At 33.5% G+C, this 16,961-nt stretch overlaps 1 protein-coding gene across 11 annotated transcripts in view; it reads right to left on the bottom strand.

Moving 5' to 3' along the window:
* RBMS3 (RNA binding motif single stranded interacting protein 3) overlaps positions 1-16,961 on the bottom strand; it is a 1,423,334-nt gene that overhangs the window by 1,308,697 nt on the left and 97,676 nt on the right. For all 11 annotated transcript variants that reach the window (XM_070492733.1, XM_070492730.1, XM_070492739.1 and 8 more), the window contains one exon: positions 7,630-7,676. In XM_070492733.1, the coding sequence (XP_070348834.1) occupies positions 7,630-7,676 (47 nt within the window). The remainder of the gene's footprint in view (positions 1-7,629; positions 7,677-16,961) is intronic.

The raw sequence follows: 16,961 nt of genomic DNA on the forward strand, positions 1-16,961 counted from the left end.
AAGAGAGTTCCCATATATCCTTCCACCACTTCCCCCTAATCTTAACATCTTATATAATCATAATATAATTATCAAACCAGGAAATTAACATTGCTGCAACACTGTTAACTAAAGACCTAATTCAAATTTTACCAGTTTTTCCACTGATGCCCTTTTTCTGTTTCAGAATCCAAACAAGGATCTCACATTACACTTGGTTGCTACACCTCCTTAGTTTCCTTCAATCTGTAACAATTTCTCAATCTTTCCTTGTATTTGACCAAATTTTAAATCCTCACACAATTTACCCCACCAAATTCACTTCTAGGAATTATTCAGCTGAAATTTATGCACAAATGTGCAAAAATATATTCACAAGGATGCTTATTTCCAGATTTTGAAACAGTGAAATGTTGGAGGTGGGGTAGTGAGGGAAGACAATGACTTGAACTTTCCAGGCTACACACTTTTTCATTCCTTGTTTTTTTTTCCCTAGCATGTTTTATAATTAAATTAAAATAAAACAAATTATAAAGAAAAAAGACTGTTAATGGCTAGAATTGGCAAGCTAAGGCAGTCAAGACATTTCTTTGCACTAAAGATAGGACTGCAATTAGTACAATAATGTTGGGGGATTTTTTTGATGGGGGATGTTTAGCAATTCGGCAAAATTTAAAATGTGCCTATTCTTTGAACCAGGAAGCCCCCATTTCTAGTAAGTTTTCGTATAGAAATATTTACACACACCTTTCAAAAGATTTGGGTAAAATGATGTTGCTGCATTTTTACTTGTAATTTCACAAATCCAGAGCCAGTCAACCTAAACTGTCCAGAAGATTGTTCAATAAATTAAGACACTTCCAGAAAATAAAATACTATGCTACCACTTAAGATCTGGTAAATCTTAGACCTGAAAAGATGTCCACAATATATCACTGAGTGAAAAAAGTAGTTTAACTCATTCCACTTATGTTAATAAAATATATGTACTTATATATACAGTATAATGTTATATTTTGTCTATTCATAAACATTTATTTGTACATATAATACATATATTTATATATGCATAGAAAATATATAAAATTATTAACAGTGGTTTTCCTTTTAGGACTGAAATTACAGCTGGGAAAAAACTTATATCTGTAAGTTTTTGTTCTTCTCACAATGCCATTCCTCTGATTTAAAAAAAAATCTCTTAAAACTAACAGGAACCATAAAACAACATGGAAAAGTTTTACAATATAATATATAAATGAAAACATCAACAGTAAATTACTCAATGATTAAAACTGTGCAGATAAACATATATAAACACGCCTGTGAACAAATGCATTAAATTAATAAAAATTAGTATAATTACGATGATGGATTTTGGATGATTAAAAAAATTCTATCCTCCAAATATCACATTATTATATTATTTTGAAAAAATTAATTCATGATTAAAATGTGGGACTTTCAAAAAAAAGACTTTTATATAATGTTAACTATCTAATAGAACTCTGATACTATTATAAGTCTGAGAATTTTAAATGTTCTTAAATCCTTACTTTCTATTTTTTCTAGGGAGAAATTAGAGAGAAAAGTACTAGCATATTTACTAAGCAAGAAATTACTAAAATATAGTAACTATATGCTATTATAACTGCTTTTCATATTAACCTTTACAACAGTCATACAAGGTAATTATTATTGTTCTCAATTCAGAGATTAATTCAATGAGGTGCAAAGGTGTTAACTTGCTTAAGGTCACACAACAACTAAGCAGCAGACCTACTCTGGAAGGCAGACCTGGCTCATTCATATGTCTGCATTTTTTCCACCACAATATGCTGTTTTCTGAATATCTATATATATATTCAAATATCTTTCAGAATCTGTAACAGGCAACACCATCAGCTACTCCACTCATCTCCCTCGTAGGCTATTTTATTCTTTATTTCTTTACTTTTATTTCTTTATTTCTAGGAGCAGTTGACTCAGATATTCACTCTGGTTTCCACATGTCCTCTGACATTCTGAAAGTACTCATCAAGCTGTTATAAATACTTTATAGTTCATGGAATATTAGAGCAGGAAAGGACGTAGAGACAATCTAGAGCTTCCCCTTCTTTTTATCAAGTGGGATTCAGAGAGGTTAATGTGACTTAATCAGAGTCTCTTTCATTCAGATTGCTGCCATTGGGCAGAGGTGGTCAGGCAGGTACACCTACACTGTTCACCTCTATCCTAACAGGTAGCCACATAGCTGAAGAGTTGAAGGAGGGTGGTTATAAGAACAGCAGAAGCTTGTAGATAGAGCTCTCATACTTGATGCTAGAAGCCCATTCCTAGTAGGCACTTACAAATGGTATTCAAGGCGGTAACACTCACATCTTGGTTCAAAGAGGTGGCAGCAACTGCCACTACAACTCACAAAAGCCAATGCATAACTTTAACAACTTATTCCTCAAGGTCCTCTCATGATTCTTAGGGAGATGCAAGCAGGTGGCACTGTGGTTAGCTCTGATCTAGCAATTCCACTTTGGGAATCTATCCTAGAGAAATAATGGTACCAGTATTTAAAGATATATGTACAAGGATGTTTATTAAAGTATTTCCTGTAGCAGTACGAAACCACAACTGAAACTTGAAAACACCCACATGTTCATCAATATAAGACTAAGTGACTAAAACTGTGATCCAGCTATGCTATGCAAAGGTTGACAACAAATCGTTATCTGTTAGTCTAAGTAGTTAAATCTATAGGATAACATATATAAGATCTCATTGCTGTAAAAAACAGAACAATCACAAAACATTTATACATGTACATACACACATTTTTTTATATAAGTAAATAAATATATAAATAAATAAAATATAGACTGTTAAGATTTGCAACTCAGGATGAAGGGTTGTAGAGGCAACTAGACTTTTTTTAATCATCTATCTTTATATTGTGTTTTTGGCAGTGGTGAACATTTGTATGCTTATTTTCTTCATTTGTGAACCAGAGATAATAACAAATTTCTCACACAATTGCTGCTAGAATTAAATGAAATAACATATGTGCAGTGCCCGGCACTTTGCTGTTAGTGCTGTTGAATTCATTCAGACTTCTGGTGAGCCTGTGTACAGAAAAGCGGGACCCTGCCCAGTCTTTTTTGCACCATCCTCTCCCTTCCAGTGCTTTATCAGACAATGCTCCACTGCTATTCACAGAGTTTTCATGGCCAATTTTTTCAGAAGTGAGTGGCCAGTTCTTTCTTCCTAGTCTGTCTTAGTCTGGAAGCTCCATTGAAACCTGTCCACCATGGGTGACCCGATGGTATTTGAAATACTGGTGGCATAGCTATCAGCATCACAACAACATGCAGCTGCCACAGCATGCTGCAATATGCCTGGTTTCCTGACTGGAAAATGAACCCAGGCCAAGTCAGTAAGAGTAGTGAATCTTAACCAATGGGCCACCAGGGCTGGCTGCCTGGCACTTGGTAAGTACCTAATTCATCACACTATTATTATCTTTTGCTTTCATACCAACAGCCTTCTTTTGTCCATTTATAGTGTTTTATATAAAACAGTCTGTCTTTAAAAAATATTGTGTTCAATATCCATAGATCCAAAATGTATAGAAAAATAAAAGCTACCTTATTAAGTGAAATTAACACTCAAACTCTAATGAGGTTAGCTTCATAATACTTTAATAGGCACTAAAAAAATTAAGATTAAATAAAAGTATCTAAGGAGCACTGTGTGGCTATGGCAAATTCCTTAACTTCTCTAACTATAAATGATCTTTGTAAGATGATGATAATGTCTTCTCTGTTTTCTTCTCAAAAGTTTGAAGTGAAAGACGATGTTTGTGGAAATGCTTTGGAATCTGAAAGTACTATACAGATGAATAGTTGTTTTAAAACTAGGATTGTGCCTATGCATAAGCATGAAGTTCAAGATTATTTAAAAATCAAATATACTAAGTAATTTAAATACTAAAAAAAGATACTGAAAAGTAACTTAGTATCTCAAAGATGCTAAAGTGATTTAGAAAGCCAAAGAACTGTTAAAGGAAGCTGTGGTATTGTGGACCATCAGAACTCAATTCCTACCCAGACTCTGACACTCCTGTTAGTCACTTAATATCTCTGGGGAAGTTTTTTTGTAAGAATAATTATGGTAATACCTGTTTTCCACTGGTATTGTGAGGGCAAAATGAGACAGTCTATGCTAGCATTTCTCAACACTATCAGCTCTAATGACTCTCTTTTATATCGAATACTTTAAGAAATACTATTCCCTATATTGAAATGAAACTCTTAGACCACTAACTGTAACCAAGTATCTAGGCTCCTCCTCTTCCTTTTAGGAACTCTAAAATCTAAACCCTTTCAGCAATCCCTTTTAGAACCCTCCCCCTAAGCTGGCTCAGTTAAAAGCTGCATTCCTCTCCTTCCCTTTGTCCCTGGGTATGGTCACGTTACTAAATTTTACCAGTGGGATGTGAGAGAAATGACATGTGCAGCTCCAAGTTCATGTTTGCTTATTCAGCACTCCTTTTCCATTTTACTTCTGTCCATGGGCCAGAATGTGGATTTGACAGTGCCATCAACTTTTGACCATATAGATGAACACCACACCCTAGGGACTGGCGTAACAATAACACAGAAGGAACTTGGGAGTCTGGATGATCTTGTGGGGCAAGGCCTGTTCCCACCCTGGATCACTTGCTCACCTTTGGTCAGGTATGCGATAAAGAGATAAACTTCTATCTTATATGACTTAGTATAATTTGGAGTCTCCTTGCTACAGCATTATAATCTGTACCCTAATTAATACATCTGACTACACGAATAATTTCAAAAACCTATAACTGTAACATAAAAGAAAATATATTTATAATAAAATAAAATGTATTTATACATGTATATGCTTCGGAACAACTACATTGAAGAGATAATCAATAAGATAAATGCCAGTCATCCCTATCATGAATAAGTTTGGATATAAGTGAACTAAGATGATCAAAGTCATTCTGTATGGGATCAGGAAATTTTACCTGAAGTAGTGGTGGACACAAGAGCAGAGACTACTTTTAGGCTAAGCAGTGACGGACCAGACATTTGTATATGATGAGAGAACAGAAACTGTTAACTGAAATAGAGACAATATTCCAAAATAAATTACAGATTGTCCAAGTATAGAAAATGAGAAGTATAATATTATCCCAAATGAGCTTGGCAAAATAATTCCCAATAGGGAAAATAATTCTCTAACTATGACATGGGATGACCTAGAAACAAAATATCACAGAAAATACATCTCCTTTCTTGAAATCCCACAACATATCAGGGCACACATTCAGTCTCCAGTACTTGAAAAGAACTTGACCATAACTGTCAATAGATGCAGAAGAATATCTTGATGATAATTGGAAAGAGAAGCAATAATATAAGATGTAATACAGAATTTTAAGGCATAATTTTGGGGACAATATCAGAGTAAGATTGGAAAACAACAGGCTACCCAAAAAATAATTTCAATATATAATGTTTATAACATAGATTTCTTATCATCATTCTAAAATATTTACAAATATAAAGGGTAGCAATACAATGAAATATTTCTAAATGTTATTTTTTAAAATTCAATGAGATCAATGCATTTCATGTATTTGTTAATTCAGTAATATTTGATTTGAAGACTGTTAAAAGGCACCTCAAATTTCCTGTTACATATTTGTAAATGTTTCCCATGGTTTTTCAGTATCTGCACTTCTATAGTTTACAGCTAAATATATAGCTGGAAATATTACAATATACTGAGTAGAAAATAAGCAAATTATTCAATAATTTTGAGAACAATGTGTTTATTCCATTTCAGCTTCCCTCTCCATAATAGGCCTTCTAAATTCTTTGGCTTTTTGTTTAACATGTTGCATTTCAGGATTATTTTGTATTAAATCACTATACAATTACATTTATAGTTTGTTGAGTCCAGCAGCACATTCAAAAGTCATGACAAATGTTGGACAGTTCTTGTATACAGTTCTGTTCCACACATTGCAAGATATCTAATGTCCTTAACCTTTGCTCCATAAAATGCATATACTCTCCCAAATTACTGAAGCCCACAAGGCAGGGTCTCTCAAACTAACTGTGGTAAAAGGACCACTTTTCCCCTTCAATCTGTCCAAGAGCTATACTTTTATAAAATTTTAAAAACGAGAGTTATTAGGAAAAAAAATGAAATAAAAAACAAAGACACACAAAATACAAGTTTCATTTTATTGTTATATTCAACAGACAAAAATTACTCTGTCAAATTACTATACAAGTTTCTAAATGGTTACCCTCATTTTTTACTTTTATCTCATTGCAGACCAATAATAAGTAGTTCATAGACCAACTCTGGTCCATGGACCACACTTTGAATACCACTGTCCTAGAGATAGTATCACTTTCATTGAGAATGACTGGTAAAAATAAAGCAATATATAGAAAGGTTAGTTATTATCTTTATCATTCTTGATTCTAAATATCCTTTAGCAGAGACTGAAATAAACAACTCCGTCCACATTAACAATCCAGCACTACCTCACATATTCCTGTCCAAATCTTCAGACATACAGGAAAGTCCCATTTCCTTTCTTTTTTAAAGGGTAACCTTGTCTTCTATGATACTGAATTCCTCTCTGCAAAGGTGCATCAACATTATTTAGCCAGTGAAAAGTCCAGATTCCTTTTACATGCCAAAAAAGTAAAAGGATAAAATAAAATCTGATTTTAAAAGGACTTATAAATATCTATATTCACAATATAAAAATGATGCTCATCTCATTGCCCATACATCCATAGGTTCATGCCCAACATCCTTTTCTGCTCTCCCAGGTTATACTCAACCTTTCCTGGGTACACCCTCTACGAACCCCACCACTCAACACAGGAAATACCACAGGGATAGGCTTTCCTTTCAATCACAATTCTTTTTCTTATGACACCAATATATTATTTGTCCAGAAGAATTTGTTTTCAGCATTGACTCTCTTTTCCAGTGGTGTCCTGTTAAGAATATTTTCACTCGAGAATGTCAAGGTTCATCCTATCCTAATCATAGTTTGGATAGTAAGCAGAGTTAACCATCTCTCTGCACATAATATACAGAATGACATGTTCAATTTTGAAAATTCTTTTAAAGTGCTAATGAATTCACAAATTTTCATCAAACAGATTCTAGGTTTTGATGTATACAAACGGCTGATGCAGTTCTCTACTTAACTTTAAGGTAAAGTCCATATTAAGCTATGAATTTTAATTATTTAAATTTTCCATGAGATTGTTGCACACATTACAATAACACAGTATATAAAAAATAAAATTTCAGTATATGAGTATGTACATGAAATGTAATTTAAATAAAAGCAATTGTTTGGTAACATAATATTCTATTGTTCTAATTTCTGATAACACTAATGTATGTAACCATAAATATTAAATTTCTAGGGTCAACCTAAAAAAGGAAACATATACTCAGGAAACATATATTCAGGAAAAAAAATTGATTATATGTCATTTGCTTTTAAATATTAATTTAATTTAATTTTCAAAATAGTATTAATCAAATGGAATTTGAAGTCTGTATATTTTATATAACAAAACTTGATCTTACCCTTTTCTTGGCCAACACAGAAACTTTGCCATCTGCTTTGGATTTATCTGTAAGATAATAAAGTATGGCTGCTTCAAAAAAGTGCCTATGCTCTTGTTCAAATAAATGCAACATTGCACAATTGGAATTTTCTACTTTCTCATTCTGTGATATGTGTTTTCAGTGGTTCTTTTGATCAAAAGGCTAATAAGCTCAGCTTCCCATAGCTGAGTAGAACAAAGTAATCCAAAAGTAATAACATCAGAAATTCGTATACTTATTTGACAAACACCCCCTCTTAAATCTGATTGGTTGGTTGGAAGTCCTCAAGTTAGCATCTAGTATATCTGATTTCTAGGTTCTGGTCAGCGTATGTACTCTGGAACATATAGGATCTGGAATTAAATCCCAGCTACCTCCACTTGCACATCTTCTACATGCCAGACATGGGTTAAAAACTTTATATAGACAATATCTTATTTAGCCTCATGATGATCTTGCAAAGTGTGTAGTCCATCCCTTCTTCACAGCTGAGGAAGTCGAGGCTAAGATAAGTTAAATACCCTGCCTGAGGTCACGCAGTGGGGCCAGACTCATCTGACTACAAGTCCCTAATCTTTATGTCAGCCGCCATTTGGGACCCCAGAGCTGCCAACAGTGCCTCAGAGAAAGACTCAGCAGGAATGAGGACTGTAACCACATACAATATAGAAAATTACTTCAAAATTTCATGCTGATATGTGCATATGTGTGTGTGTGTGTATTAGTAAAACTTATTCGCATAACCAATATTGGATTTTTTAAAAAAATGTTCAATCTGGACTTCCATAGCTGAATAGGTTATATGTAAATATTTATTCATAGATATGTTTTATAAATCTTAACATTGTAGTAATGAAAAATGGAAAGAGCTATGGACATTAATAATAAAATTTTAGTGTTACATTTAACATTAAAGAAAAATACATAAAAATTTAGTTTATCAATATAAGACTATAATTCATGACATGTAAAACAAACAAAAAGAATATTCATGCATATAAGAGTAAACAAATGCTTGCTCTCTAAAAGCAAATTTTACAGTAAAAAAAAAATTATTGGCATAAAACAGTAGATATCCAGAAGAGCAGGTTATTATATTTATACCTACAATAGGCTAGATGCATGTAAACTGCCATCTTTCCTATGTTCAGCTGTGTATTTGAAATAATCCCTTCTTCTAGAATACCCTTTCTCTGCACTGATGAATGTAGAAGAACATCCACCATCACAGATGAGTCCTCCAACTAGAAGAAATACCCACCTCTTTTGCTAATCTATAATCATCTTAGGTCACAGAACTTTCTTCCTTGTATCATGGTTACTTCTCCTTATGTCTAAGCATTCTGCAAGACTAGAATGTGTCTCAAAGGCAGGGACTATCTTTTACATGAAGTAGGTTCTCAATAATTTTTTATAACTAATAAATGTATATGTATTTTACTTGATCATGGATCTGAAATATACATTTTACCTAAACAAATTAATGTAATTTATTAATGAAAATACATAGAACATTTACGTGGTACAAGTTACCAAACTAGAAAGTGTAAGATATAAAACACAGTATATGTTCTCAGATTCTCAGTTTCTTAATTGATAAACTAGGAGTAATAATTATTTTTAGCTAATAAAAACATTTTGGGTGTGTGTGTATGTGTGAGGGAGAGAGAGATAGAGAAGCAGAGACAGAGAGAGAGAGAGAGAGATCTTAACCATTGGAATACCAGGAAAAATAGTTTATTGATGATATATTTTACTATTGTATCATCTTTTTAAGTGATTTCATCATTCTTCCACTTAAATAATTATTTTAGTCTTTTTAACATAGTTGGGACTAATTGATGAGTAATAATAAAAAAGCAAAATATTTCAAGATATAGAAAAAATAAAGATCACTGAAATTTCATAATGTATTTTACATTTGTAAAAGCACCTAGTGGCACCTGATAGTAATTATAAGATAGAATAAGTTTTGTTGTATTAAAAATTTTTTTCTCCTTCTTCTTTTGAAGACCTCTAATAACAATAAAGTCATGATGAAATACCAAACTGTACATATGGTTAAAACTGTATAAAAAAAACCCTCAAAAACTAAAATTGGGTCCAATGGTCCCTGATTATATCCTGTGGGTTACTGAAAATAGAATAGAAATTTGTTATGTTTCTCCTCAAAATATATGTCATTCATATGTAAAATTTTCAGTAGGCAGATGAATTTGGAACAGAAATATCCAAACTGTTGTTCAAGGAACTTTTATGTTCAAAAGTTGCAGAACCATCTCCCAATGCAACAAGGGAGTGTTTTGTGAAGTATCAACAACCACTCTGATTTTCAAATGCTACAGGGAAATTCTGATGTAATACTTAAAAACATTACAATTACTAGTAATTTCGCTATTAATAACAGTAGGTCCGTGTTCTACTTCAGCAACATTAACCACTTTCTAAGAGCTGAATTTTCCTTAGTGAGAAAGGTTTAATTTCTTTCCCTGAGAAATCTCTGCATGTAGGGACCCTCACATACAGAGTAAAAAGCAGTTAACAGGAAATACAGATTTGGATAATTGAAAGGGTCTTTACTCCTCCTCTGAGCTATATTCACATCATGTTTTTAAAGTGTAAAAGAGGAGCTGCAGGTAGAAAATGAAAATGTTCCAAATGAGTAGAGGTGGTTATGTCTCATGACTCATAACAGACGTTAAAAAATTTTTATTTACAACCATATTAGAGAGGAATACAAATATTGACATAAATCATTGGCTTCTCTTCCTTAAATAATTTTTTTAAAGCTTGTCCACCATTCATGGCCTCAGAAAACTGTCAGTGTGTGCTTCTTTAAATGTGATAGCTGAGAGCATTTTATTAAAAAGGTAGAGGATAGTTCAGTTTCCAGTATGGCATGTAAGAAGCTTGGAAGTCACCACACCATCCTAACAACAAGTAAAAAGCCGAACAAACTGAAAATCAATAACTCTTCTCATATCCCTCAGAGAAGTGAGGTCACAGGGCAAACTACTGCCCCCAAGTTTGGACAGACAGGTGAATACAGAGAATCATAACTTACCAGAGCAGAAATCTCAAGAACCAGTCAGTGCTGTAACTGATGAATTGCTGGACCCTCAGTGTGAACAAGCCTGAGACAAAAACTCTAGGGGGACCCAGTCACGGGGGAGAGAGACCCACTCTTGTGAGTTTACCTCCAGGAACTCTACCAGGTCCTCACAGCAAAGATTAGAGAAAAATTCCCTTGTGCTTTGGGCAGTGAGAGAAAGAAGTAACCATTCTGAAATAAGCCAGAGCATTTAGTTCTTTTTCACTAGGCCTACCATCAAGAGAAACTATTTTACCAGAGCCTAACCTGTTGGGTTTTTTCAGGGCTAGCCAATGTGGAGAAAGGGAAATACCCAAATCCAGCCTGATCCAGCCTTCCACGTGGGAGAAAGGAAATATCCAATTCTGGCCACCTTTAGCCATCTTGTACCACCAAAGGGAGTGAAAAAAAAATGAGAAGGACTTGTGAAGTTCAAAGTCCAGGACTGAAATCTAATCATTGGACTATAGAACGCTTCCTCTACCCCACACACCTTACCACTATGCTACTAAAGGCCTATTTACCACAGCTCCTTTTACCCAGTATCTCATTTCACCTTGACACCAAAAATTACAAGGCATACTAAAAGGCAAAAAACAGTTTGAAGTAACAGAGCCAGCATCAGAAGCAGATGCAGATATGTCAAAGATGTTGGAATTATCAAACAGTGAATTTAAAACAATTATGGTTAATATACTAAGTGTTCTAATGTTAAAAGTAGACACATGCAAGAACAGATGGGTAATGTAAGCAGAGAGATGGAAATTCTAAGAAATAACAAAAAACAAATGCTAAAGACCAAAAACACCAAAACAGATTTGAAGAATGCCTTTGATGGACTCATCAGTAGTCTGGACCCAGCTGAAAGAATCTCTGAGCCTCAGGATACATCAATAGAAATTTCAAAAAATAAAAAGCAAAGCTAAAAAAGACTGAAAAAAAACCCCAAAACAGAACAGAATATCCAAGATCTATGGCATAACCACAGAAGTGTAACATATGTGTAATGGGAATATTAGGAGGAAAAGAAAAAGTAAGAAGAAATATTTGAAGCAATGACTGAGAATTCCTCCAAATTAATGTCAGACACCAAACCACAGATAGAGGAAGTTCAGAGAATAGCAAGTAGGATAAATGCCAATAAAAACTACATCTAGGCATATCATATTTAAACCACAGGAAATCAAAGATAAAGAAAATATCTTGAAAGACGTCAGAGGGGGAAAACGCCTACCTATGAAGGAGCAAAGATAATAATTTCATCCAAAGTATCCTCAGAAATCATGCAAGCAAGAAGAGGATGGAGTGAAATATTTAGCATTGAGGGAAAAAGCCCCCCACCAAATTAGAATTCTGTACACCGTGAAATTATCCTTCAAAAGTAAAGGAATATATATTTTGTTGGACAAAGAAAAATTGAGGGAATTTGTTGCCAGTAGACCTGCCTTGCAAGAAATGTTAAAAAAGAGAAGAAAATGATACAGATCAGATAAAGAGAGGAGGAGCATCAGATAATGATTAAGTGAAGGTAAAATAAAAACTTTTATTTTTCTTATTCTTAATGTATCTACCAGGAAACAGTTTGTTCAAAATAATAATAGTTGGGGCTGGCCTGGTGGCACAGCAGTTAAGTTTGCACCTTCCACTTTGGTGGCCTGGGGTTTGCCAGTTCAGATCCCAGGTGCCGAAAGGGCACCGCTTGGGAAGCTATGCTGTGATAGGCGTCCCACATATAAAGTAGAGGAAGATTGGCATGGATATTAGCTCAGGGCCAGTCTTCCTCAGCAAAAAGAGGAGGATTGGCAGCAGATGTTAGCTTAGGGCTAATCTTCCTCAAAAAATAAATAAATAAATAAATAAAATAATAATAGTACCAATATATTCAATTATGTATGCTTATGTGTGTACATATATATATATAAAAGCATGCTTATATGCTTATGTATATATATATATGCTTTTGTATATGCATAGGTACATGTTCATGCATAATGCAATGATGACAGCAATGATACAACGGACAAAGGAAGAATTAGAAAATTTTGTTATTATAAGGTACAAGCATTACTTATAAAGTGGTATAGTGCTATTTGAAAGTGGACTTGGATAACTTGTGAATGAATATTGCAAACTCTAGGAAAACAATTAAAAAAGTTAAAAAGAAAGTATCATTACTATGATAAGAAAGGAGAGAATAGAATTATATAAAATACTCAGTTAAAACCGCAAAAGGTAGAGAAAGAGTGGAAGAAAAAATAAGAACAAAAAATAAGGGAAAGGAATATAAAACTGTAACAAATATGGTAGACATTAATCCAAATGTATCAATAATCACTTTAAATGTCAATGATCTAAATATACCAAATAAAAGACAGAGACTGTCAGAATGGATCAACAAATAGGACCCAACTATATGTTGTCTACAAAAAACTCACTTTAAATATAAACATGTATATAGGTTAAAAATAAAAGGATAGAGAAAGATATACTATGTTAACATTAATTAAAACAAAGCAGGAGTAACTCTACTAATTTCAGACAGAGCAGACTTCAGAGCAAGGAAAACTATGAGGGATAAAGGGGAGCATTACATAATGATAAAGTAGTCAATACTCCAAAACATAACATCATTAATGTGAATGTGCCTAACAACAGAGTGTCAAAATATGTGAGACAAAAATTGACAGAACTCAAGAAGAAAGAAATGAATCAACTATTCTAATTGGAGACTTTAACACACTTCCATCAGAAATGGATAGATAAGAGCAAGCAGAAATCAGTAAGAATATAGTTGAACTTAACACCATCAACCAACTGGATAATAGACATCTACAGGCTACTTCATCCAACAACAGCAAAATAAAGATTCTTCTCAAGGTCATTTGGAACATTCACCAAGATAGACTACATTCTGGGCCATGAAACACACCTTAACAAATTTAAAAAAAATAGATGTCATATAATAGTCTGCTCTCAAACCACATGGAAACTAGAAATCAAAAACAGAAAGATAATTGGAAAACCAAAGTACTTAGAGATTAAACAACATGTTTCTAAATAACACATGGTCAAAAAAGAAATCTCAAGAGAAATTTAAAAATATGTTGAACTAAATGAAAATAAAAATACAGCTTATCAAAATTTGTGATATGCAGTGAAAGCAGTATTTAGAGGGGAATTTATAGTATTGAAAACATATTATGAAAGAATAAAGATCAAAAATAAATAATCTAAGCTTCCACCTTCAGAAACTCAGAGAAAGAAGAGCAAGTTAAATCTAAGGTAAACATAAGAAAAGAAAAATTAGAGCAGAAACCAATGAAATTGAAAACAGGAAGTCAACAGAGAAAATAAACAAAATGAAAGGTGTTTCTTTGAAAAGATCAATAAAGTCAATAAGCCTCTAGCCAGAATTAATCAAGAAAAAAAGAGAGAAAACATAAATTACTAATGTCCAAAATGAAAGAAAGGACATCACTACAGATCCCATGGACAGTAAAAGGATAATAAAGGAATGTTATGAGTAACTCTATGTCCACAACTTTGATAACCTAGATGAAAGGGACCAATTCCTTGAAAGACACTTTCTGCCAAAAGTCACACAAGAGGAAATACACAATCTGAAGGGACCTATATCTACTTAAAAAATTAAATCAATATAATAACCTTCCAAAACAGTAAGCAGCAAGCCCAGATGAGTTCAGTGGTGAATTCTGCCAAAGATTTAAGGAAGAAATTATACCAATTCCCTATCAACTCTTACAGAAGATAGAAGCAGAGGGAATACTTCCTAACTCATTCAATGAGGCCAGTATTATCCTAATAACAAAACTAAATAAAGACATTACAAAAAAACTACAGACCAATATCTCTCATGAACACAGATGAGAAAAACTCCTCAACAAAATATTAGGAAATCAAATCTAATAATGTATAAAAAGAATTACATACCACAGCCAAGTAGGGTTTATTCCAGGTAAACAAGGCTGGTTCAACATTCAAAATCAATTAATGCGATTCATGACATCAACAGGCAAAAGAAGAAAAGTTACATGATCATATCAATAAATGCAGATAAAGCATTTGACAAAAGCCAACACTTATTCACAACAAAAATTCTCAGTAAACTAGAAATAGGGGGAAACTTCCTCAACTTGATAAGGAGAATCTACAAAAACCTACAACTAACATCATACTTAATGGTGAGAAACTCCCACTAAGATCAAGAATAAGTCAAGGACGTTTCCCCCCATTACTCTTTTCAATATCATACTGAAACTCATAGCCAATGCAATAACACAAGAAAAAGAAAGAAAAGTACAGATTGAGAAGAAAGAAAGAAAATTGTCTTTGTTTGCTGATGACATGGTCATCTATGTAGAAAATCCAAAAGAATCAAGAAAAATACTCCTGGAACAAATAACTGATTATAACAAGGTTGCAGGACACGAGGTTAATATATAAAAGTCAATCACTTTCCTATTTATCAGCAATGAGCAAGTGGCATTTGAAGTTAAAAGCACATTTCCATTTACACTACTGACACCCAAAATGAAATACTTAGGCATAAATCTAACAAAATAAAGACAAGACCTATGTGAGGAAAACTAGAAAACTCTGATGATCAAAGAAGACCTAAATAAATGTGGATATAGTTCATGTTCATGTATGGAAGACTCATAACTGTCAAGATGTCAGTTCTTCCTAACTTGATCTATAGATTCAATGCAATCTTAATCAAAATCCCATCAAGTTATTTTGTAAATATCAACAAGCTGATTCTCTAGTTCATATGCAGTGGCCAAGACCCAGCTTAGCCAACACAGTATTGAAAAGGACAAAATCAGAGGCCTGATCCTACCTGACTTCAAAACTTACTATAAAGCTACAATAATCAAGACAGTGCAGTATTGGGAAAAGAATAAAAAAAGACCAATGAAACAGAGTAGAAGAGTCCAGAATGGACTCACATAAATACAGCTAACTGATCTCTGACAAAGGAGCAAAGACAATATGATGGAGAAAAGATAGTGTTTCAACCAATGATGTTAGAACAACTAGATATCCATATGCCAAAAAAACGAATCTAGACACAGGACTTACACCTTTCACAAACATCAACTTAAAATGGATCACAGATCTAAATGTAAAATGCAAAACTATACTGAACACTGGACACCACCAAATGCAGGTGAGGATGTGGAGAAACAGGATGTCATTCATTACTTGCAGGGATGCAAAATAGTACAACCACTTTGGAAGATAGTTTGGCGGTTTCTTATAAAACCAAACATACTTTTACCATATAACTGAGCAGTCACGCTCCTTGGTATTTACCCAAAGGAGCTGAAAACTTACATCCACAGAAAAACCTGTACACAGATGTTTATAGCAGCTTTATTCATAATTGTCAAAACTTGAAAACAACCAAGATATCCTTCAGTAGGTGAATGGATAAATAAACTGTGGTACATACAAACACTGGAATATTATTCAGTGCTAAAAAATAAAAGCTATAAAGACATGGGGGAAACTTAAATGCATATTACTAAATGAAAGAAGCCAATCTGAAAAGGCTACATATTATATGATTCCAACGATATGACATTCTGGAAAAACATATGACATACTATCTATGGAGACAGTAAATAGATCAGTGGTTGCCAGGTGTTGGTGGAGGAGTAGGAATGGGGGAGGAATGAATAGGTGAAACACAGGGGATTTTTAGGGCAGTGAAATGATTTTATATGATAACTACAGCAGCGAATACATGACATTATACATTTGTCAAAACTCAGAATGTACAACACAAAGAGTGAACCCTAATGTAAACTACGGACTTTGGGTGATAATGATGTGTCAATGTTGGTTCATAGATTGCAACAAATGTATCACTATGGTGCTGGATATTGATAGTGCGGGATGCTGTCGGGGGGGCAGGGTGGCAGGGGGCATATGGGAACTCTGTACTTTCTGGTTAATTCTGCTGTAAACCTAAAACAGCTCTAAAAAATAAAGTCAATTAAAAAAAAACAACAAATAATTCTGGGGAAAAAAAGGTAGAGATAAAAATATCCACTCTAAAATATAGAGCATGTAAGAAAATATTAACCCTGCCAAGAACAAAAAATCCAAAGGCTTAATCATAAAGAGACTATATGGGTAACACTCTATTCATTTAAAAAATATGATTACAACTAAGACAAAAAATAAAAAATGT

Source organism: Equus asinus, chromosome 21 (assembly GCF_041296235.1).
Source record: "Equus asinus isolate D_3611 breed Donkey chromosome 21, EquAss-T2T_v2, whole genome shotgun sequence".
In the NCBI taxonomy this organism is placed as follows: Eukaryota; Metazoa; Chordata; class Mammalia; order Perissodactyla; family Equidae; genus Equus; species Equus asinus.